Raw genomic sequence first — 25,888 nt, forward strand, 5'->3', positions numbered from 1 at the left:
TATTTCATGATGCGATGCAATCTCCCATCAACAAAAAATCTACATTGTGCCATATACAGTCATGAGGGACTATGACACTAAACCACCAAGACAGAACACACTGAATTGGAGATAAGGCATAAGCCATTTTCCATTTCAGAATGTCTGGCTATGGCCTTAAAACAATCAGTTGCAGATTAAAGAATGCCTTACTGTGGGTTCAACAGGAATGTTTATGTTCTATTGAAAGGACAGATGCAATTTCATGTGAACACGTTAGAAGAACAGCTTGTGTCAGTTCTAACATGTCACACCCTGATCTGTTTCACCTGTCTTTGTGCTTGTCACCACCCCGTCCAGGTGTCGCCCATGTTCCCCATTATCCCCAGTGTACTTATACCTGTGTTCTCTGTTTGTCTGTTGCCAGTTTGTTTTATCCATCAAGCCTACCAGCGTTTCCCCCTTGCTCCTGTTTTTTCTAGTTCCTGTTTTCTAGTTTTCCCAGTTTGACCATTCTGCCTGACCCCAAAACTGCCTGCCGTTCTGTACCTTGGACTCTGATCTGGATTACTGACCTCTGCCTGCCCTTGACTTGTCGTTTTGCCTGCCCCCTGTCTGCATCTGGGTCTTCTCCTAACATGGTGAACACCTCAGATACAGTGTAAACATTCTGACAGGACCGAGAGTATGCCTTTATCAGCAATTAATTGAATTTGTTTTGTAAAAACAGCTGTGTTATACTACCTCTGAGCAAGGGTGCTCATTCCAGCTTCTAACCCCTCTCTATCTCTCTCAAAACAATGATAAAATACAAATGATCTTGAACCACAAAATACATAGATTGTTATTAACCTTTCTTCCAGGCGATTAGATAATCGCCGTACCTATACATTTTTTGGTTTTAATATAATAATAACACCGTTTGACATTTTTGTTTTAAGTGGCCAGACTGAAAACATTATTATAATTTTTTAAAATCCTTTATTTATTTTCCCCTAACCCTTCCACCTTTCCCTAATTGGAGTAAATTAATGGACAGCAATACTTAGGCTTCTACTTCCAGCTTATACATACAGTACCAGTCTGGACACACCTACTCATTCAAAATCAAATCAAATTTTCATTGTCACATGCGCCAAATATAACAGGTGTAGACCTTAAATTGAAATGCTTACTTACAAGCCCTTAACCAACAATGCAGTTTTAATAATTAAGGAGCAACAATAAAATAACAGTAGGGAGGCTATATACAGGTGGTTCCGGTACAGAGCCAATGTGCGGGGACCCCGGTTCGAGGTTATCTGTAGGTAGAGGTAAAGTGACTATGCATGGACAATAAACAGAGTAGCAGCAGCGTAAAAATGGGGGTTGTGGTGGGGACAATGCAAATAGTCCGGGTAGCCATTTGATTAACTGTTCAAGAGTCTTATGGCTTGGTGGTAGAAGCTGTTAAGAAGCCTTTTTGACCTAGACGGCAAGTTCTCCGGTACAGCTTGCCGTGGGGTAGCAGAGAGAACAGTCTATGACTAGGGTGGCTAGAATCTTTGGCAACTTCTTGGGCCTTCCTCCGACACCGCCTGGCATAGAGGTCCTGGATGGCAGGAAGCTTGACCCCAGTAATGGACTGGGTCATACGCACTGCCCTCTGTAGTGCCTTGCGGTCGGAGGCCGAGCAGTTGCCACACCAGGCGGTAATGCAAACAGTCAGGATGCTCTCGATTGTGCAGCTGTTGGTGATGAAGACACCAATGGCACCAAGGAACCTCCTTTTTCTGTAGTCCACAATCATCTATTTTGTCTTGATCGCGTTGAGGGAGAGGTTGTTATCCTGGCACCACACTGCCAGGTCTCTGACCTCATCCATATAGGCTGTCTCATCGTTGTCGGTGATGAGGCCTACCACTGTTGTGTCGTCGGCAAAATAAATGAACTTTTAACAAGGCACACCTGTTAATTGAAATGCATTTCATGAAGCTGGTTGAGAGAATGTCAAAAGTGTGCAAAGCTGTCATCAAGGCAAAGGGTGGCTACTTTGAAATTTGCTATTTCATAGTTGTGATGTCTTCACTATTATTCTACAATGTAGGAAATAGTAAAAATAAATACCCTGGAATGAGTAGGTGTGTCCAAACTTTTGACTGGTACTGTACTATATACACTTTACGGACACAGTATATTTTACATTAGTTATCTTTTTTGTTTATTTTTAGTCCCACCCTTCAGCTACCCTCATCCCCTCCCATCTACCTCTGAAAACCATCCTGTTTTCATTCCTAATTGCCATAAATTTTTCTGTGATATTTCACACATTTTCTGAACCTTTCGATTCTCATAGTTTCTACAGATTATAAATTAACGGTAAACATTTGTGCTAAGAGTATTTTTGATCAATTGGTTATAAATTTTCAAATCACCCAGAAGTGCTATACGAAGAGTTAGCTTCAGGTAAATGTTGCAGTTCTTCAGCCATTCCTGAATCTGTGACCAAAAACAAGTTACATATAGGCAGTATCAAAACAAGTGATATAATGATTCTGTCTCTAAGCAGCTAAATCTACAGAGCTGTATCCCTGGGTTGTATCCCTTATATATATATATATACAGTGCCTTGCGAAAGTATTCGGCCCCCTTGAACTTTGCGACCTTTTGCCACATTTCAGGCTTCAAACATAAAGATATAAAACTGTATTTTTTTGTGAAGAATCAACAACAAGTGGGACACAATCATGAAGTGGAACGACATTTATTGGATATTTCAAACTTTTTTAACAAATCAAAAACTGAAAGATTGGGCGTGCAAAATTATTCAGCCCCTTTACTTTCAGTGCAGCAAACTCTCTCCAGAAGTTCAGTGAGGATCTCTGAATGATCCAATGTTGACCTAAATGACTAATGATGATAAATACAATCCACCTGTGTGTAATCAAGTCTCTGTATAAATGCACCTGCACTGTGATAGTCTCAGAGGTCCGTTAAAAGCGCAGAGAGCATCATGAAGAACAAGGAACACACCAGGCAGGTCCGAGATACTGTTGTGAAGAAGTTTAAAGCCGGATTTGGATACAAAAAGATTTCCCAAGCTTTAAACATCCCAAGGAGCACTGTGCAAGCGATAATATTGAAATGGAAGGAGTATCAGACCACTGCAAATCTACCAAGACCTGGCCGTCCCTCTAAACTTTCAGCTCATACAAGGAGAAGACTGATCAGAGATGCAGCCAAGAGGCCCATGATCACTCTGGATGAACTGCAGAGATCTACAGCTGAGGTGGGAGACTCTGTCCATAGGACAACAATCAGTCGTATATTGCACAAATCTGGCCTTTATGGAAGAGTGGCAAGAAGAAAGCCATTTCTTAAAGAAATCCATAAAAAGTGTCGTTTAAAGTTTGCCACAAGCCACCTGGGAGACACACCAAACATGTGGGAGAAGGTGCTCTGGTCAGATGAAACCAAAATTGAACTTTTTGGCAACAATGCAAAACGTTATGTTTGGCGTAAAAGCAACACAGCTCATCACCCTGAACACACAGTCCCCACTGTCAAACATGGTGGTGGCAGCATCATGGTTTGGGCCTGCTTTTCTTCAGCAGGGACAGGGAAGATGGTTAAAATTGATGGGAAGATGGATGGAACCAAATACAGGACCATTCTGGAAGAAAACCTGATGGACTCTGCAAAAGACCTGAGACTGGGACGGAGATTTGTCTTCCAACAAGACAATGATCCAAAACATAAAGCAAAATCTCCAATGGAATGGTTTAAAAATAAACATATCCAGGTGTTAGAATGGCCAAGTCAAAGTCCAGACCTGAATCCAATCGAGAATCTGTGGAAAGAACTGAAAACTGCTGTTCACAAATGCTCTCCATCCAACCTCACTGAGCTCGAGCTGTTTTGCAAGGAGGAATGGGAAAAAATGTCAGTCTCTCGATGTGCAAAACATTTATATTAGTTGCAAGAATTGTCAATAATCATTTGTCAATTGTCAATAATCAGAAATTTGGCTTGGCCCTTAAAACACTCAAACATTTACAGATGCACAATTGGGAGCATCCTGTCGGGCTGGATCACCGCCTGGTACGGCAACTGCAGGGCTCCCCCAGAGGGTGGTGTGGTCTGCCCAATGCATGACTGGGGGCAAACTACCTGCCCTCCAGGACACCTACAGCACCTGATGTCACAGGAAGGCCAAAAAGATCATCAAGGACAACAACCAACAGCCACTGCCTGTTCACACCTCTATCATCCATAAGGTGAGATCAGTACAGGTGCATCATAGCCTGGTTCCTCTCTAGGTTTCTTCCTAGGTTTTGGCCTTTCTAGGAAGTTTTTCCTAGCCACCGTGCTTCTACACCTGCATTGCTTGCTGTTTAGGGTTTTAAGACTGTTTCTGTACAGCACTTTGAGATATCAGCTGATGTAAGAAGGACTATATAAATACATTTGATTTGATGATCGAATCTGAAACTGAGAGAGTGAAAAAAAGATTCTATCTTTAGGCCATCAGACTGTTAAATAGCCATCACTAGCTGGCTTCCACGCGGTTACACAACGCTGCACCTTAGAGGCAGCTGCTCCATTGTCACACCCTGACCATAGTTTACTTTGTATATTTCTATGTTTTGGTTGGTCAGGGTGTGAGCTGAGTGGGCATTCTGTTTCATGTCTAGTTTGTCTATTTCAATATCTGACCTGATATGGTTCTCAATCAGAGGCAGGTGTTAGTCATTGTCTCTGATTGGGAACCATATTTAGGTAGCCTGGGTTTGTGGGTGATTGTTCCTGTCTCTGTGTTTTCACCAGATAGGGCTGTTTCGGTTTTCGTTACGTTTCCACATTTGTTGTTTATGTAGTTTTTGTATTGATTCGTGTTTTACGTTTGTTGATTAAACATGGATCGCAATCTACACGCCGCATTTTGGTCCGACTCTCCTTCACCAAGAGAGAACCATTACATCTATATACATAGACTTGGAATCACTGGCCACTTTAATAATGGAACACTAGTCACTTTAATAATGTTAAAATAATGTTTACATACTGCTTTACTCATTTCATTTGTGTATATACTGTGTTCTATTCTATTCTACTGTATTTTAATCAATGCCACTCCGACATTGCTGGATCTAATATTTCTATATTTCTTAATTCCATTATTTTACTTTTAGATTTGTGTGTATTGTTGTGAATAATTTTTATATACTATTGCACTGTTGGAGCTAGGAACACAAGCATTTCGCTACACCCGCAAAAACATCTGCTAAATATGTGTATGTATTTGATTTGTAATTTTGGAGTGTCACATAACTCCACCAGTCCTATTTATGATGTAATTTACAAAGATTATACTGTGTGTGTGTGTGTGTATATATATATATATATATATATATATATATATAACATTTTTTATAATGTAAAGTTATCAATTACTAATATTTAAGTTTAACCATAATATTTATTGTGTTATTTGTTCTGTATTTTCTGGTCTTTTACACTGAAATTGCAACCAGCTTTCTATGGCTTGTTTTAAAAATAGAGATATTTTGGAGATGTTGTAATCTAAATAAAGGGAAAATCTGCCAGAGAACCAGTTCGGATTTAAGTATAGTTTTTGTATGACTAAAGCCTTTATGAGGTCCAGTGCTTTAATATTTAGTCATTTTTGCCCTCAGAATTCATTATATAAATAGGCCTGTCTTGCCGTTCCAAATAAAGTGGAATATTGTTTTGCTCATTACATTTTGTTTTTAAAGTCGTTAAGCATAGGTAGGGCCATAAGTAAATACGTAAACTGGGATATGACTAAAGAGTTAATCAGGGTAATTTTTCCCAAAATAGACTTGTTGGCATCAACTAGAGGCCCTGCAAAGAAAGGGTTATTCTGCTGATGTGCCTGTTACACAACACACATTTTTGTACGAAGATTCTGCTATCTAGAACAGTTTCAAGGCAGAATTATATATATATATTTTTGGCCTCTTGAGCCATAATGACAAGGAATGCATGTATAGTACAGACACTTCTATAGTCCATGTTTTCTTTTATGGATATTGGCCTTGTGTCTAATAGCCCGGAGGCAAAACAAGACTAGGAGAGAGAGGATTGTGAACATGTCAACAGCTACAGTATATTATCTCTGAAAGGTATGTAGCGCTAGAGGCAGCAAAATTAGCACTTGGCAACGTTGACGGTCTGGGGAGTCTTTGATTAGGACTGCCAGCGTTGCATCACTCTAAAATGGTAATGAACTCATCGTTATCTGATCACACCTGTATTCACGGGTCAAGCCATTGGATGTCAGTCAGTCAGTTGAGGATCGCTAAACACAGCCCTTATACATATTCAATATAATAGCCATGAAATACTCAATCATTCTCATTAACAACTAAAACATGGTTATTATAAAATAGCAGCGGCTTGTTTTGGCAGATGATAAAGTTGAATACATTTTCAATACATTTTATTAATTTAGCAGACACTCTTATCCAGAGTGGCAGGCACAGTAGTGCAATCATTTTAAGATATGTAGTTGTCCCACCTAACTATCTCACTCATAAGTACATTTTTCCTCAATAAAGTAGATATTAGCAAAGTCAGTACTAGTATGGGGGGTGAGCGAGGGGAGTGAAGTGCTTGTGTTAGTTCACGAAAGGCAAAACAAATGTGTGGGTGCTGTGGGATTATCTAAGATACTCTTTGAAGAGGTAGGTTTTCATACGTTTTTGGGAAGATGGGGCAAGGACTCTGCTGTCCTAGCTTCAGGGGGAAGCTGGTTCCACCATTCCACCAATTTTGACTGGGCTGAGCAGGAGCTTCCCTTCTGTAGGGGTGGGAGGAGCAAGAGACCAGAGGTGGCAGAAAGGAGTACTAGAAAGCGTACCTTTTGTGTACACAATACGGTAAACATTATGTTGTGGGCTTCAAAGCGCACATGCATATATACATTTATTTTACTACAACTTTAGTGGAAAATGATGTCGCTGCTTCATGTTGACAAGACATATTGATAAATAGCCGAATCTCAAAACCCACCATAGGAACAGTGAAAACGGTTGGCTCCCATCTAATTAATAGTTTGACTTTCAAATCAGTGTATTGGTTTGTGGCCAGCTACTTGTATAGAGAGCCCAACCTGAAATATCTGTTCGATTTGAGAAAGAAAATGATAGCTGCATTCCTACGACCCCCCCCCCCCCTCCCCTCCCCTCCCAACGTGTATGGCAACATCAACTGTACAAAACCAAAGATGTTCATCTGTTTTAAGCAACTGATCTTGTGTCATCGTGTTAACTATAGGATATGTAGTTCCCCCTAATTCTATGTGGTCAAATACATTTACATTTAACATTTTAGTCATTTAGCATATGCTCTTATAAAAAAAAAATCATACTGGTCAGCTTGTGTATTGTAGTAACACATGTGTCCACATCATGGAAAGTAGCTTAATGTACACTACCGTTCAAAAGTTTGTGATCACTTAGAAATGTCCTTGATTTTGAAGGAAAAATACTTTTTTGTTGTTGTCCTGCCTAGAAGGCCAGCATCCCGGAGTCGCCTCTTCACTGTTGACTTTGAGACTGGTGTTCTGCGGGTACTATTTAATGAAGCTGCCAGTTGAGGACTTGTGAGGCGTCTGTTTCTCAAACTAGACACTCTAATGTCCTCTTGTTCAGTTGTGCACCGGTGCTTCCCACTCCTTTCTATTCTGGTTAGAGCCAGTTTAGGCTGTTCTGTGAAGGGAGTGGTACACCACGTTGTACGAGATGTTCAGTTTCTTGGCAATTTCTCGCATGGAACAGCCTTCATTGCTCAGAACAAGAATAGACTGACATGTTTTAGAAGAAAGTTATTTGTTTCTGGCCATTTTGAGCCTGTAATCGAACCCACAAATGCTAATGCTCCAGATACTCAACTAGTCTAAAGAAGGCCACTTTAATCTGCACAACAGTTTTCAGCTCTGCTAACTTAACTGAAAAAGAGTTTTCTAATGATCAATTTGCTTTTTTTTAATTATAAACTTGGATTAGATAACACAATGTGCCATTGGAACACAGGAGCGATGGTTGCTGATAATCGGCCTCTATGCCTATGTAGATATTCCATTTGAAAAAATCTGCCGTTTCCAGCTACAATAGTCATTTACAACATTAACAATGTCTACAATGCATTTCTGATAAATTTGATGTTATTTTAAAGACAAGGACATTTCTAAGTGACCCAAAACTTTTGAACGGTAGTGTACGTTAATTATATATGGAAAAGTAATTCCATTTCATAATTTAGGATGAAGCAAACTCAGATTTTTTTTCTTTCTACTTTCACATATTTTCAAGCACAATTTTAACAAGACATTCTAGGCTAGATGGGGTCTGTGCAGCCGGCTGAACGTTTGACGTCCGTAAGTTTATCTTTCCACAGGTGTGTTTGTCAAATGCCCCACGCTTTAGCCAGAGCCATTTACTGTGGCTGTAGTAGGTAGGTGGAAGTGACTGCAGTAGAAAGGTGGTGTGCGCAGTGCAATTGTGGGGGGGCACAAGCCATCATAAGGTTGCTTAATAATGAGGATGTTGCCCCCCCCCCCCCTCGCTGACACCTTCCCATTGCTTCCCTCCCACATGTGACGTTTTCCCTCTGTTCCTCTTTGATCTGCCTTTTATTAGAGTTTCAACATTTACAAATGTAAATACACATGCACAGTCGCCTGCTAGGAGCACTCTCAATTAAAGCACACAGACATCTGAAAACCTCAATGTCAGATTATGATCAGCGAGGTTTGAAAAGACATCAACTATTCATGTTGAAAACCCACATTAGAAGACTGACTGTGATGACTATGATGTGAAACAAATTACGCCCTATTCCCCATTTAGTGCCCTATTTTAACCTGGACCTTGGTCAAAAGTAGTGCACTAATAGGGACTAGGGTGCCATTTGGAATGTAGCATGACGCCTATAAATCTCTCTGATGAATTATTCCAAAAAGTCTGTTCTAACGAGCACATCCTACTCCCAACACAGTAGCACAGTAGCAAGAAAAATTCTTAAAATACAAGCCTAGTTGGTTTAGCCAGAGAAAAAGTCAGCAACCTTCCAGCTAGCCATGATTGGCTGTTATGAGTTGGCTGGACATGCCGAGAAATGAGTTTGGATTGGTCTGCCACACTTCTGTCTATTTGAGCTGGTCAGTATGTGTAGGTAATCCTGTCTAACGTGGCTTTAGAAAAATATTGCGTAGTAGAACTGCATAAGTGTTGCTCTCCACTTTCCGGATGACCGAGTTTTGAAATCAGTGGAATTAGAGCATGATGGCTAAGTAGATGAAGAAAACACCTGTCTCCGGATTGATTCTTCAAACTAAGGGCAACCATGTAATCCGTGACAGAGAGAGAGAAGCATCCAGCCATGTTTACGGGTAAGATAGACTAGATAGCTACATTTTCAGATATTACACGTTTCCAATATTTGCAGAAAGTAATTTATTTCAAGCGAAAGTGTAGTGTTAGCTAGCAAGCTAATGTTAGCTGGCTAGCTAATGTTAGCTGGCTCGCTAGCTAACGTCACATGTATGATCTCTGTAGTAATATTATTATGTTCTCAGAACCATTTGCTTTGCTAGTTATCGTCTAATGTTAGCTAGCTAACATTGAACCTGGTTGGTTAGCTTCCTGCAGATTCATGCAGGGTAGTAACATAATGAATTGGGATTATGGTTCAGTAATATCTGACAAGTAATATGTAACAATTTCACAACAATACACACATCTAAAGTCAATGTAATTAAGAATATATAAATATTTGGGCGAGCAATGTCAGAGCGGCATAGACTAAGATACAGTAGGATCAAATACAGTATATACATATGAGATGAGTAATGCAAAATATGTTAACTTTATTAAAGTGACTAGTGTTCCATTATTAAAGTGGCCAGTGATTTCAAGTCTATGTATATAGGGAAGCAGCCTCTTATGTGCTAGTGATGGCTATTTAACAATCTGAGATAGAAGCTGTTTATCAGTCTCTCGGTCCTAGCTTTGATGCACCTGTATTGACCTCGCCTTCTTGATGATAAGGGGGTGAACAGGCAGTGGCTCGGGTGGTTGTTGTCCTTGATTATATTTTTTGCCTTCCTGTGACATCGGGTGCTGTAGGTGTCCTGGAGGTCAAGTTGTTTGACCCCAACGATGCGTTGGGCAGACCACACCACCCTCTGGAGAGCCCTGTGGTTGCGGGCGGTGCAGTTGCCATACCAGGCGGTGATACAGCCCGACAGGATGCTCTCAATTGTGCATTTGAATAAGTGCGTGAGTTTTAGGTGCCAAGCTGATTTTTTTTTTAAGTTGAAAAGGCACTGTTGCACCTTCTTCACCACACCGTCTGTGTGGGTGGACAATTTCAGTTTGTCCGTGATGTGTATTCCGGGGAACTTGAAGCTTTACACTTTCTCCACTGTGATCCCGTCGATGTGGATAGGGGGGTGCTCCCTCTGCTGTTTCCTAAAGTCCACAATCAGCTCCTTCGTTTTGTTGACGTTGGGTGAGAGGTTATTTTCCTTGCACAACACTCCTAGGGCCCTCACCTCCTACTTGTAGGCTGTCTCTTCATTGTTGGTAATCAGGCCTACTACTGTTGTGTCGTTTGTGAACTTGATGATTGAGTTGGAGGTGTGCGTGGCCACACAGTCATGGGGGAACATGAAGTACATGAAGGGGCTGAGCACGCATCCTTGTGGGTGATGAACAGTATTCTTACATAGGTATTCCTGTTGTCCAGATGGGATAGGGCAGTGTGATGTTGATTGCATTGTCTGTGGATCTGTTATGATAGCACTCTCGTTTGAGTGTGCTAGAGCGCAGAATAACTGACGAATTTACGAACGCTTAACACCCGTTGAATATGGCCGGTGTCAGTAAACGTTGGCAAAAAAACGTAAATTGTTGCCAACAGCAGAGTTGCAGTCACAAACGCTCTGGATAACATAAAAACAGCCTAACCAGCTTTGCAAGGGCGAGATAAATAGTCAGAGTGAGCTGTTCTCTCATTTGTGTCTGGACGTAGCTAGCCAAAGGTTATCCAAGTATCTTGGGTGCTTGACTGATGTTGTTAGGACAGAACGCTCAGATCAACCCTTAAAGAGATGGGTGGAGCTAAAGCTTTAGAGGGTGTGAATGATACTCAATGGGTGTAGTAGACAAAGAAGAGCTCTCCAGGAGGTACCAAAACATTCAAAGGTAATTTCCTCAAAAGTGAGGTTTCATGTTTATCAACTTTCAAAGCAGAATTACTTTCCATTTGTTCCTCAACTATAGTGTATAGCTTGCGGAAGGGTTGCTTACCAACAACGATGAGACGTCCTACAGGGAGGAGATGAGGGCCCTCGGAGTGTGGTGTCGGGAAAATAACCTCACACTTAACGTCAACAAAACAAAGGAGATGATTGTGGACTTCAGGAAACAGCAGAGGGAGCACCCCCCTATCCACGTTGACGGGACAGTAGTGGAAAGGGTAGTAAGTTTTAAGTTCATCGGCGTACACATCACGGACAGACTGAATTGGTCCACCCACACAGACAGTGTTGTGAAGAAGGCGCAGCAGCGTCTCTTCAGCATCAGGAGGCTGAAGAAATTCGGCTCGTCACCAAAAGCACTCACAAACTTCTACAGATGCACAATCGAGAGCATCCTGTCGGGCTGTATCACCGCCTGCTACGGCAACTACTCCGACCACAACCGTAAGGCTCTCCAGAGGGTAGTGAGGTCTGCACAACGCATCACCGGGGGAAAACTACCTGCCCTCCAGGACACCTACACCACCCGATGTCACAGGAAGGCCATAAAGATCATCAAGGACAACAACCACCCGAGCCACTGCCTGCTCACCCCACTATCATCCAGAAGGTGAGGTCAGTACAGGTGCATCAAAGCAGGGACCGAGAGACTGAAAAACAGCTTCAATCTCAAGGCCATCAGACTGTTAAACAGCCACCACTAACATTGAGTGGCTGCTGCTAACATACTGACTCAACTACAGCCACTTTCATAATGGAAGTTCATAGAAATTGATGTAATTATTTTTTATCACTAGCCACTTTAAACAATGGCAGTTAATATTATGTTTACATAACCTACATTACTCATCTCATATGTATATACTGTACTCTATCATCTACTGCATCTTGCCATCTTGATGTAATACATGTATCACTAGCCACTTTAAACTATGCCACTTTTATGTTTACATACCCTACATTACTTATCTCATATGTATATACTGTACTCGATACCATCTACTGCATCTTGCCTATGCCGTTCTGTACCATCACTCATTCATATATCTTTATGTACATATTCGTTATCCCTTTACACTTGTGTGTGTATAAGGTAGTAGTTGTGGAATTGTTAGGTTAGATTACTCGTTGGTTATTACTGCATTGTCGGAACTAGAAGCACAAGCATTTCGCTACACTCGCATTAACATCTGCTAACCATGTGTATGTGACAAATAAAAATGTATTTGATTTGTGATTGTCTCCATCCCCTCCAGTGTTGCTGATTTCCCCCAGTGTATTTATCCCTGTGTTTCCTGTCTCTCTGTGCCAGTTCATCTTGTTTGTTTCTAAGTCAACCAGCGTTTTTCCCGTTCTCCTGCTTTTTGCATTCTCCTTTTTCTAGTCCTCCCGGTTTTGACCCTTGTCTGTTTCTGGACTTTGTACCCACCTGTCTGACCATTCTGCATGCCTTGACCACAAGCCTGTCTGCCACTATGTACCTCCTGGACTCTGATCTGGTTTTGACCTTTTTGCCTGTCCACGACCACTCTCTTGCCTACCCCTTTGGATTAATAAACATTGTAAGACTCCAACCATCTGCCTCCAGTGTCTGCATTTGGGCCTCACCTTGTGCCTTGATACATGCAGGTAATATTGTGGAACTGGATACAGACACCACCAGAGCATTCTAGAGTTAATGATTAAATTTCTCGAAAAACCCTAGCCCCAGAGAACACCTAGCTCCTATACCACCTATGCACCTGTGTAGATCTGAGAAGACTACATACTGTAAGTGTAAGCAATATTGCACCAAAGAACATCCAAGATCACTGACCTCAAATTCCCCATAACATCATCATAAACCAAGCCTCAGAAAAGCCTTAATTTATTTTTATTAAAAAAATATGTAAAAAAATACCCTTTTTTCTCCCCAATTTCGTGGTATCCAATTGTTTTAGTAGCTACTATCTTGTCTCATCGCTACAACTCCCGTACGGGCTCGGGAGAGATGAAGGTTGAAAGTAATGCGTCCTCCGATACACAACCCAACCAAGCCGCACTGCTTCTTAACACAGCGCGCATCCAACCCGGAAGCACCAATGTGTCGGAGGAAACACCGTGCACCTGGCAACCTTGGTTAGCGCGCATTACACTCGGCTCGCCACAGGAGTCGCTGGTGCGCGATGAGACAAGGACATCCCGGACGACGCTAGGCCAATTGTGCTTCGCCCCGCTGCACCACCCGGGAGGCCCAGAAAAGCCTTAATTTGCACCTATACCAGTATTCTACATCATACCATTTTTTTCTCCCTTTTATGGCTCACAGCAGTATTTAAATCTAATTTCCATCAAAGCTGGGATAAAAGGAAGTTTCAAGCTATTAGAGAACATACAGTGGGGTCTAGAATTATTGGATCCCTTGATAAAGATGAGCAAGAAAGACTGTATAAAATACTGAGTCACATGGTCATATGACATGAAAATAGAGCTCTTTGGCCACGCACACCAGATTTGGGATCGGCCTTCGAAAGAACAATATGCAGAAAACACCTAATTCCTACTTTAAAATGTGGTAATGGTCCTCTGATGTTATGGGGATATTTTGCTTCCACTGGCCCTGGGGCCCTTGTTAAGGACAACGGCATCATGAACTTTACCAAAAACCCGGTTGCCTCTGCCAGGAAGCTCAAACTTGACTGCAAGTGAGTCTTCCAATAAGACAATAACCCCAGACACATCTAAATCCAGAAATAAATGTTTAAATGACAACAAAATAAACATTTTTTAATGGCCATCTCAGTCTCCGGACCTGAATCCCATTGAAAACCTGTGGTTTGAATTGAAGAGGGCAGTCTACAAGTGCAGTGTTACGTCCGTCGTTGGAATAAGACCAAAGCGCAGCGTGGAAAGTGTATATCATTCTTTATTTTAGATGAACACCAAAAACAACAAAAGATCAACAAACGTAAAGTTCTGGACTGCAGACCGTCGCTGGTGGCTCTGGACCTTGGGTCGTCACTGGAGGCTTTGTGCCACGGATCATCACTGGAGACTGTGGACTGTCTCGGGAGGTTCCGGACTGTGGACCGTCTCGGGAGGTTCCGGACTGTGGACCGTCTCGATCACACGCACCTCTGGGCGAGTGCGGGGAGGGGGCACAGGACGTACTGGACTGTGGAGGCCTGATGCGTGGGACCCGTACAGGTGGCACCGGGCTGATGACGCACCTCAGGGCGAGAGGGGGAGGAGGTATAGGACGTACTAGACTGTGGAGATGCACTGGAGGTCTGGAGTGCAGAGCTGGCACAACCCGCCCTGGCTGGATGCGGGCGCTGGCACAGGATGCACTGGGCTGTGAAGGCGCACTGGAGACACGGTACGTAGAACTGCATAACATGGTGCCTGAACGGCGACACACACCCCAGGGTGAGTGCGCGGAGGAGACACAGGATGCACCGGACTGGTGAGGTGCACCGGAGGCCAGATGCGTGAAACCGGTGCACATGACACCGGACTGGTGTCACGCTCATCAGCACGCCCACTCTGCAGCTCTCTCAACGCCAGCACCTCTCTCCGGAATCTTGCGTCGAGCTCCTCACTCGACTCCCTGACTGGCACTGGTTCAACCCTCGGCTCCGACCGACACCTCCGTGTGCCCCCCCCCAAAAAAAGTTTTTGGGGGCTGCCTCTCGTGCTTACATCGTGTCCAAGATTCCTGATCTCATCGCCGTTCCTCTCTCGCTGCCTCTATCTGCTTCCATGGCAGGGTCTTGTCCCCTGCCATTACCTCCTCCCAGGTCCATGATGTCCTCCACTCCTGGGCACGCTGCTTGGTCACTTGGTGGTGGGATCTTCTGTTACGTCCGTCGTCGGAATGAGAGCGTGGAAAGTGTACAACGAACGTAAAGTTCTGCAGGGCTATACAGCTACTGTGCAAAAACAAGATCCCACAAACTCAGGTGGAAAACAGGCTGCCTAAGTATGATTCCCAATCAGAGACAACGATAGAATGCTGCCTCTGATTGGGAACCATACCCGGCCATCAAAGAAATAGAAAACTAGAATGCCCACCCAAATCACACCCTGACCTAACCAAATAGAGAAATAAGCAGGCTCTCTAAGGTCAGGGTGTTTTTTTAAATATTTTTTTATATTATTTTTTTTACCTTTATTTAACCAGGCAAGTCAGTTAAGAACACATTCTTATTTTCAATGACGGCCTAGGAACTGTGCTTATTGAGCTTTTCTTGCCATAAGGATATGAAGGATCTGGAAAGATTCTGTATGGAGGAATGGTCTAAGATCCCTCCCAATGTGTTATCCAACCTCATAAAACGTTTTAGAAAAAGGTTCAGCGTCATTATTCTCGCAAGGGAAAGGTGCTCGAGTATTGAAAACAGTGATGTCAATAATTTTGACCCCTATCTTTATTATTATTATTATTACTTGTTCAACAAACTAAATTTCCTTTAACAATTGTATTAATATAATACAAATAAAATAAGCATACAATATAACTTAGTATTTGGATTATTTATTTTATACAGTCTTTCTTGTTCATCTTTAAGAAGGCATTCCGGACCCCACTATATACACTAGCCTTGCATCTCAGCCTGCTCAGTTCTCTTCTGTTCCGCCCTAATGCTCTGGTGCTCAGCAATGACACCGCCATCAATCACATTGCCTCAGGATCCGCTGATTAGGAAAAATATACTATCTCAGGAGTGCAATGCCGTTAATGGGGCTCAAATCAGACCATTATCCACTTCATTAGAACATATGGCTTGAACACTGTCGGTTTTAACATTAAAATATTGCTGGGGCAAACTCCATCAACAAAGCTTATACACATCGAAACCAGTACACTACACAGGCTACACATTGACTGCACTAATAACCAATCCCAGAAATGAGTTTTGAGCCATACACATAAACATTATAACATTAGAGTTATGATCAGTTTATAGCTACTTCCCATATCTTTAGCTCTTATTGCATGGAAGACCACGGTAGTCAAGGATACTTTTAAAGAGTAAACTAGCTAATAATCGGTCTGCAATATTGTGACACAGCGTTTGTCTGGCTGCCTGTTACAAAGGGGCCCGGTTAACAATATGCTTAATCTATTGCACAGTTCCAGTTCCATTACAAATATTTATAACTAACCCCTCTTCTACATGTGGTTCCATGAGTATTACAGTCTGCCATCAAACATCAACGATAAGACATGTAGCCTATAGGATATTATAGCTAGCCTACCTCAAAACAGATGTTCGCCACTGCTCCATTATGAAAACAAATCACATTTTATCGGTTGCATACACATATTTTGCAGATGATATTGCAGGTACAGCAAAATGCTAGCTCCAACAGTGCAGTAATACATAACAATACACGTATCCATATTACCAGTCAAATGTTTGGACACACATACTTTTTATTTGTGTACTTTTCTACATTGTAAAATAATAGTAAAGACATCTAAACTATGAAATAACACATATGGAATCATGTAGTAACCAAAAAAGTGTTAACTATATTTCTTCAAAGAAGCCAACCTTTGCCTCAATGGTAGGGGTGGTATACAGAAGATAGCCATATTTGGTAAAAGACCAAGTCCATGTTATGGCAAGAAAAGCTCAATAAGCACAGAGAAAGGACAGTCCAACATTACTTTAAGACATGAAGGAAGGTCAATCCGGTAGATTTCAAGAACTTTTGAAAGTTTCTTCAAATGCATGTGGACTGCGAAAAGAAAGGAAGGCCCAGAGTTACATCTGCTGCAGAGGATACGTTAATTAGAGTTAAGTTCGTTAGAGTTAACAGCCTCAGAAATTGTAGAACAAATAAATGCTTCACAGAGTTCAAATAACAGACATCTCAATATCAACTGTTCAGAGGAGACGGTGTGAATCAGGCATTAATGGTCAAATTGGTACAAAGAAACCACTACTAAATGAAACCAATAAGAAGAAGAAACTTGCTTGGGCTAAGAAACACGAGCTATGGACATTAGACGTGGAAATCTGTGCTTTCGTCTGATAAGTCCAAATTTGAGATTTTTGATTCCAATCACCGTGGCTTTGTCAGACACAGAGTAGGTGAACGGATGATCTCCGATTGTGTGGTTCCCACCGTGAAGCATGGAGGAGGTGGTTTGATGGTGTGGGGGTGCTTTGCTGGGGTCACTGTCAGTGATTCAAGGCACACTTAACCAGCATGGCCAACACAGCATTCTGCAGTGATACGCCATCCCATCTGGTTGGTGCTTAGTGGGTATTTCATTTGTTTTTCAAGAGGACAATGACCCAACACACCTCCAAGCTGTGTAAGGGCTATTTGACCAAGAAGGAGAGCGATGGAGTGCTGCATCAGATGGTCTGACCTCCACAATACACCTGACCTCAACCCAATTGAGATGGTTTTGGATGAGTTGGACCGCAGAGTGAAGGAAAAGCAGCTTAAAAGTGCTCAACATATGTGGGTACTCCTTCAATTTGAATTGTACCTTTATTTAACCAGGCAAGTCAGTTAAGAACAAATTCTTATTTTCAATGACGGCCTAGGAACTGTGCTTATTGAGCTTTTCTTGCCATAACATGGACTTGGTCTTTTACCAGATGCCTTTTCAGGGGCAGAACGACAGATTTGTACCTTGTCAGCTCGGGGGTTTGAACTTGCAACCTTCCGGTTACTAGTCCAACGCTCTAACCTCTAGGCTACCCTGCCACCCCAATACTAGTTAGTTGAGAGAATGCCATGAGTGTAAGGACAGATGCTGGAGCCAAGAAGCAAGTCCAGGGAGTGAACATTTAATGAAACACGGACATGAAACAGGGGCTGGACAATCCGGCTGAGGCGCGGGATCCTGACGATCCCGCTGGGCGCGGGAGCCTGACAATCCCGCTGAGGCGCGGGAGCCCGACGATCCCGCTGAGGCATGACGTGGGATGGGCCCCTGCCAAGCCAAGAAACCCTCTCGAGTCAGCTAAGGCGTGGAAGCCCAACGAGCCAGCTGAGGCACCCCCAGTTCCAATCAGCGATGGCACCCGGACCCGTCACCAACAAAAAAATAATAATAATAATTCCCTGATGCTTCACATATTGCTGTCAGCATTCTGTAAGGACAGATGCTGGAGACGAGAAGCAAGTACAGGGAGTGAACATTTACTGAAACACAGACATGAAACAGAACACGGATAGCGTAAACGTAAACGACAATAATACTGACACGGGGAACCAACGGAGGAACAGACAGATATACAGTAGATGGGTCAATCAACAAAGTAAGGAGTCCCGGTGAGTCCAATGAGTGCTGATGTGCATAATGATGGTGACAGGTGTGCTTAATGAAGGTCAGCCTGGTGCCCTCGAGCGCCAGAGAGGGAGAGCGTTAGCAGTTGTGACAAAGAGTTGTCATGAAGGCAAAGGGTAGCTACTTTGAAGAATATAAAATCTATTTGGGTTTGTTTAACACTATCACGCCCTGACCTTAGAGAGCCTTGTTTATTCTCGATTTTGTTAGGTCAGGGTGTGACTTGGGTGGGCAAATCTCGTGACCACGAAGGAAGCACGAGAGGCAGCCCAAGAAAATTATTTGGGGTGGCACACGGGGTGGTTGGTGGAGCCAGGTTTCAGACCAGAGCCAACTCCCCGTTTAAGGAGCGTGTGACCGTTCAGGCACCATGTTACGCTGTGATACGCACTGTGTCTCCAGTGCGCATTCACAGCCCGGTGCGTTCTGTGCCAGCTCCTCACATTTGCCATGCGAAAGTGAGGATACAGCCAGGACGGGTTGTGCCGGCTCAGCTCTCCTGGTCTCCAGTACACCTCCTCGGTCCAGGATATCCTGTGCCGGCTCTACGCACTGTATCACCGGTGCGCCTTCACAGCCCAGTGCGTCCTGTGCCAGCGGCCCGCACTTGCCGGACTAAAGTGAGCATCCAGCCAGGACGTGTTGTGCCAGCTCCATGCTCCCGGCCTCCAGTGCGTGTCTCCAGCCTGGTACGTCCTGTGCCTGCTCCATGCACAAAGCCTCCAGTGATGATCCATGGCCCGAAGCCTCCAGTGATGATCCATTCCACGAAGCCTCCAGTAATGATCCATGGCACGAAGCCTCCAGCGACGGTCCGGAGCCTCCAGCGACGGTCGGCGGTCGGGAGCCTCCATCCGCGGTCCGGAGTCCGCGACAAACATCTACGGTCCCGAGTCCCCGGCAACGATCCCCGGCAACGATCCCTAAAATGGGGGGAGCCTCAAGCGGAGCGGGGTCTGCGTCCAGCACTGGAGCCTCCACCAAGATGAGATGCCCACTCGGACCCTCCCCTATAAGTTCAGGTTTGCGTCTGGAGTCTGCACCTTTGGGGGGTACTACTGTCATGCCCTGACCTTAAAGAGCCTTGTTTATTCTCTATTTGGTTAGGTCAGGGTGAGACTTGGTTGGGCAAATCTGTTTCTATTTCTTTGTTGGCCTAGTATGGTTCCCAATCAGAGACAGCTGTTTATCGTTGTCTCTGATTGGGGATCATACTTAAGCTCGCCTTTTTCCCACCTTAGATTGTGGGATCTTGTTTGCGTTCTGCTCTGCATATAGCTTCACGTTCGTTTTTGTATTTTGTTGGTTTTTCGGGGTCATTTAAATAACGCTGCACCTTGGTCCAATCCATCTTTAAACGAGCGTAACAAACACTCTTTTGGTTACTACATGATTCCTTATGTGTTATTTCATAGTTTTGAAGTCGTCACTATTATTCTACAATGTAGAAAATAGTGAAAATAAAGAAAAACCCTTGAATGAGTAGGTGTGTCCAAACTTTTGACTGGTACTGTATATAATTGATTAGACTGTGAACGAGCACCACACGATGGATGCTTTCCATACTGTAAGTTTATACAAGTTAGGTGGAATCTACTGGGAGATTGTAAAAGCTAATAAAGCAAGTACACCACCAACTGCACAGATAATAACGGATGACTTAGTGAAGTGCATTCCCAGACTGGTGTTGTTCTACATGTGCTTCTCCCTTTATTTATTTATATTTATTCCATTTTATATCCCTTCCACAGTGAAAGAGAAAGTAGACCAATTTGTTTTTCTATGTGGTAATAAGAGGTTCTCATTCACTGAGGGGTATGAAGGCCACCAAATACACCAGAGAGGGAGATGCACACGCACACATATACAGTGAAAGAGCGAGAGGGAGAGCGACACAGGCACAGGCACAGGCACAAAGACACACACACAAAGAGGGAGAGAGATAGAAGAGAGACACACACATACTGTACATCAGACAAAATATGTTTTTCTCCATCATCCGCCCAGAATGTATCTAGATTCGAAGACTTTGGCTTACCTTGGACGAGGATGTGCACTGACGTCGTCCTCGGTCTGCTGCTCGTCTGCACCGCGCAGATGTATGGGCCTTCATCTGTCATGTCCACGTCCTCAATCTTGATGGTGAACTCCTCCTGATTGAGTGTAACCAGGCTCACCCTGGGATCCACAGACCACTTATCCTCGCCGGCGTACAGTATACTCGACCGGTTGAGCCAGGCCGTGTGTGTGACGATGTCCCCCTGTGCGCACCTGTAGGACGAGAAAGAAGGAACATTGCCAAATCAAACACAAGGTGAAATACAAAACGGAAAAGTAACGCTTTGCTTTGCATCAGGTGAGAGACCACAGAAGGCCCCATTTGTGATGTCACAGCTTTCCCTCTATGGCATTCGTCACTTCTGTTCCAGTGATGAGAGTGAGGGTGGGACAGTGTCCAGGGGGGCTGTTGTGTCATGAAGGAAAAATAAGTCAGAAGTTACATGCTTGTGTATACTCGATATCGAGTGTCGATGGCGGTCATAGCAAATGACCACGGTGCTTGTGATGCCTCTGTGCACAGATTTCTCTAGGATATCTAGGAGAATCCGACCTTTGTTGCTTTACAAATGTGTACTGCATTTGGTGCATTCAAACATCTTCTGTGAGATACAGTAAATGTCATTATCCTTTTCATCATAGTCAAATGAACCTTAACCCATGATCAGCTAACTTTTTGGAGGTGCTGGTCCAGGGGTTATCCATGTCAAGTGTTTGACAAATCACTAATATCTGTCAATAGGTTACTATATTGATTATGTTAACTATGCTAAATCATATGCAATTACAGTAGATGCTAATGGAATTTTCATCATACTCTCTTTGTGGAACGCCTGGATAACCTCAGGTTTACTGTTATATGATGACTCGACTTGGAGGTCACACAAGAAGACTTACAACGTGGGTAGTGAATGTGTGTTACGTGTGATTGTGTGTGCATCTCTGCCCATGCAACTCCAATTAATGGAAAGCTGAGAACTTCCTTAGGCACTTTGCTGGAAGAGATCCAACAGAACACACTAACTTCTTTGGCTGATTGGCATATCTGGTCGGTCAACTTCCTTGTCCTTCATTCACGCCATTCCTCCGAAATGGGAAAAGCATAGGCATAGTGGCGGTCAGTGCCGTTTATGATGAGGGAGGACAAAACATTTTTTCACAAGCTTCGCCATATTGGATGACTGTCATTCATATTCCATTCACCCAGTTCATTGTAACATTGATAGGTTTAGGCTACTAAATGATACTCAAATCTTCCCTATATCCATCGTGAGATTGCTACAACCTAGCCTATGATGAAAGTTTACAACATAGGTGCACACAGGTCGAGATAAAATGTTGAGGTGACAGACAGTGACACATTAAATACAGCCTTGCACACTCTTGCCTGCATCTAGCTGATCTAGGATGTAATGTAACAGTTTTTAAGAAACTATTTTCAACAGAATCAGGCAGAAGGAATACAGCCCTGATCACACATAAAGACAGTTCACTTTCATAGCAGCCACATTGTATTCCTTCCCTCACCTATTCACTTCATTTGTGGACTTCAATGCACAACACATCTGTATGTGACCAGGCGAAAAAACCTTTCCAAGCCAAACCATGTCATAACCGCTACACACGGCCTACATTGTTGTTCCCATATTAGCTAAAGTAACGTTCCTTGTCAACATAGCTAATATAACTAATGTATTAGTACACCCACTACAAGCATGCAGTAACGTTACAGTGTATAGTCAGTAAGCAGTTTAGCATTTACACCGTTGGGCCCCGGTGGCAATAAATGAATAAAAACCAAAAGCTTACATTGACTTAGAAGAGTTCCAGTGTTGTGTTGGATAGTCAACACAACAGCTAGCTAACATGACATCCCTCTGTTTGAGCCGGGTGGTTGAGTAGGATAAACTGTCCATCGACATTTCTAGCTAAGTGAAACTGAAAGTGGAAAAAAATGACAAAAATGTCAATCACTCTCACTCTTGCTTCTCCTTCATTTTTTAAGAAATTATTTTGTTGAATACTGTTCAACTATGGTCCTTCTCTCTCTTTGAGTCAACTACTTACCACATTTTATGTACTGCAGTGCTAGCTAACTGTAGCTTATGCTTTCAGTTCTAGATTCATTCTCTGATCCTTTGATTTTTTTGGACAACATGTCAGTTCATGCTGCAAGAGCTCTGATAACTGTCATGACTTGGGCCTGATGGGGAGGTTTATGACCCCCATAAATACCTTTCCCCTTTTTCCTCTTTCTACTCTACCGATGTGACTATTGATAATCCCTTTGTTAACATGGAGAGTCTGGTAACATCAAAAGGTGGGAAACTGAACCATATTTCGGTAATCCAACCAGTTGAAAATATGTGTTGGTACTTAATGAGTATGATGTCAGATTATTTGGCGTCTGAAACATTATTACTGATGATAGGACGACATAAACTGTATCTTGCAAAGTCTACACATTCTAGTTATCAGATTCACATAGAATTGTTGTGCAATTGAACCTTTCTGGGATAGGGGGCAACATTTTCACTTTTGGATGAATAGCGTGCCCAGAGTGAACTGCCTCCTACTCTGTCCCAGATGCTAATATATGCATATTATTAGTACTATTGGTTAGAAAACACTCTGAATGATGTCTGTGAGTATAACAGAACTCATATGGCAGACAAAAACCTGAGAAAAATCCAACCAGGAAGTGGGACATCTGAGGTTTGTAGTTTTTCAAAGCTTGGCCTACCGAGTACACATTGAGATATGGATGAGGTTGCACTTCCTAGGGCTTCCACTAGATATCTACCGCCTCTAGAAACTGGTTTGATTATACTATAAAGGAGGGGCTCATAAGACCTCTGAGTCAGTGGTCTGGCAGAGAGCCTTGGTCTCATGACGCGTGCTCCCGACAGAGTTACCTCTCGTTCCAGTGCTTTTTCTGAAGACAAAGGAATTCTCCGGTTGGAACATTATTGATGTTTTATGTTAAAAACATCCTAACGATTGATTCCATACATCGTTTGACATGTTTCTAAAGGACTGTAATGGAACTTTGAGTTTTTGTCTGGATGAAATGCTCGCGCCTCATGAAGATGGATTACTGGGCTGAACACGCTAACAACAAGTGACTATTTGGAAATACATGATGGAACTTTATGGAACAAATCAGTAATTTATTGTCGAACAAAATGTGGAAAAAGTAATTGGGTCTGAATACTTTCCGAATGCGCTGTAGGTAACAGTACAGTGAAGGAAATCCATATGAAGTATCTAAGTTTATATATAGCGCAGTAAGTAAATCACTGTTTTACCAGTAGTAGCTAATGCTACTGCACCGCTGTGGATGACGTGGACGTCGATTAAGGCAGCTCCCGTACCTCTCTGAGGGGTTAAATGCGGAAGACACTATTCGGTTGAATGCATTTAGTTGTCCAACCAACTTGGTATCTATCCCTTTCCCTTTTATGTTACCAAACACGAAGCTGACAATAATATTTAATCATCACTGAAGTTTTTCCAGAAGAATGCAGTGTCTACAATCATTTGAGTAGCTTATTGTGAAGGTAGGCCTATGTCACTGTAAATAACATCCCAACTCACACATGCCCAGAAAACTGACAGAGGACTATCTCCCCAAAAATGCAAGTCAGGTCACTGTCTATGATTGTCCAACGCTGCTAAAATCCCTACGCCACCTAGGTGAAGTAGATTAGAGTCAGGACTACAACAAGGCTGGACAGTCATGGGTGGCATGACCCAGGTGTTGATGTACATAGTGGGTAGGAACCTGACAGCACTGTCTTGACTGTATACAGACAGAGAGAATAGCTGCCTGATTCTCAGTTCTCTGGGCTAAACTAAAAACAGTGAAATGGTAATGTAGGACTGGATCCATGATAGACATAATGACAATTCAACAACCTACCTATCTGTTTCTTGTGCCATACATGTCTGAGGACTCCCGGGTTATGGGATGCAGACCAAGGGCAGAGGCTGGCCAAGCAGCAATATTGTAATATTGACATAAAGTGAGTATGTGGATTAAATGGATCATTAAAAAATATAAAATCACAGAATGGGTCAATGTTTTGTTCTGTTTATCATTCAATACCTGTTCTGATAATATTAACATAACCAACTACAGTTACAAGCTGAGCAAACAATGGAAAATAAATCACATGTTCATTATAGTCTACTCCTACGCTCAGGACCGATCACACATTGACTACTGAAGGTTCCCATTATTGCAATTAAGTTTGAGGGGGGCCACATAGACATTTTAATTGCTATTGGGGTCCTCATGAGCACCCCTGAAATTAGAACCATGTCTGTGCTCTAACAAGCCACCACTTCCTCCTCTCTTGGCTATAACCTGTGTTGTGTTTGAGGTCCACCTAAAGCGAGACCGAGTCAAATCAAATCAAATTTTATTTGTCACATACACATGGTTAACAGATGTTAATGCGAGTGTAGCGAAATGCTTGTGCTTCAAGACCAAGACCGGAGGGGAGACCGAGACCAAAAAAATGCTGAGACCAAGACTGAGACCAAAAAAATGCCAGTCCAATTCAAGACCATGATTGTAATTTTGTAAAATCACCACCATCATAAGAGTTCAAAATGTCAAGTATTTCTGTGTTTACATTTCAGAACAACATATGGATTTTTTAGACATTCAGAATAGTGAAAAAATGCATGCTGAGAGAAAATAGAGCCACTCTACAAATTATTAATAACTCAAAAGCAGTGGGAAACAATGGGCCTTCTACACCTTCAGAGGAGGGCTAAGGATTGATCAAATTATTATTATAATAATTATAATTATATTTTCAATGATCTCATTTAATCTCTTTAGATTTTGTTGGAAAGGGTTAACACTGAAGATAAATAAATATCCAATCAGGATTTTTCTTTGCTGGTCTCTGGGGGGATACATCTAGCTAGCTAAATCAGCCATTGTCTAGGCCATCAGAAGCTAGATAAAGGCATCTGCCATTCAACTGTATTAGGGCAACGTTTTGGAGTGACAGTGGAATCAACCAATGACATTTTGGCTTGATGGATGGAGCCGTTTTTACAAAAATGTATGAAAACATCTGCCTTTTTGAAGGCCAACAGGTCACAACGCAATAGCGTTGTTTTCCCACGGTGTTGTCGAAAAGTTTGCAGCGGCTGCAACAGGTCTTCTCAAAATGGATGTTGTTGCTAATTTGTTAGCTTTTCCCTTTTCCAGAATAACTTTCAACAAGAAGTTAAGTTTCAAATGATCA

At 42.7% G+C, this 25,888-nt stretch overlaps 1 protein-coding gene across 5 annotated transcripts in view; it reads right to left on the reverse strand.

Annotated features, from left to right (window-relative positions):
* The window catches only part of LOC109892872 (opioid-binding protein/cell adhesion molecule), a 524,317-nt gene that overhangs the window by 66,831 nt on the left and 431,598 nt on the right, over positions 1-25,888 (reverse strand). For all 5 annotated transcript variants that reach the window (XM_020485718.2, XM_020485717.2, XM_031826778.1 and 2 more), the window contains one exon: positions 20,602-20,834. In XM_020485718.2, the coding sequence (XP_020341307.1) occupies positions 20,602-20,834 (233 nt within the window). The remainder of the gene's footprint in view (positions 1-20,601; positions 20,835-25,888) is intronic.

This window comes from Oncorhynchus kisutch, linkage group LG6 (assembly GCF_002021735.2).
Source record: "Oncorhynchus kisutch isolate 150728-3 linkage group LG6, Okis_V2, whole genome shotgun sequence".
Taxonomy (NCBI): domain Eukaryota; kingdom Metazoa; phylum Chordata; class Actinopteri; order Salmoniformes; family Salmonidae; genus Oncorhynchus; species Oncorhynchus kisutch.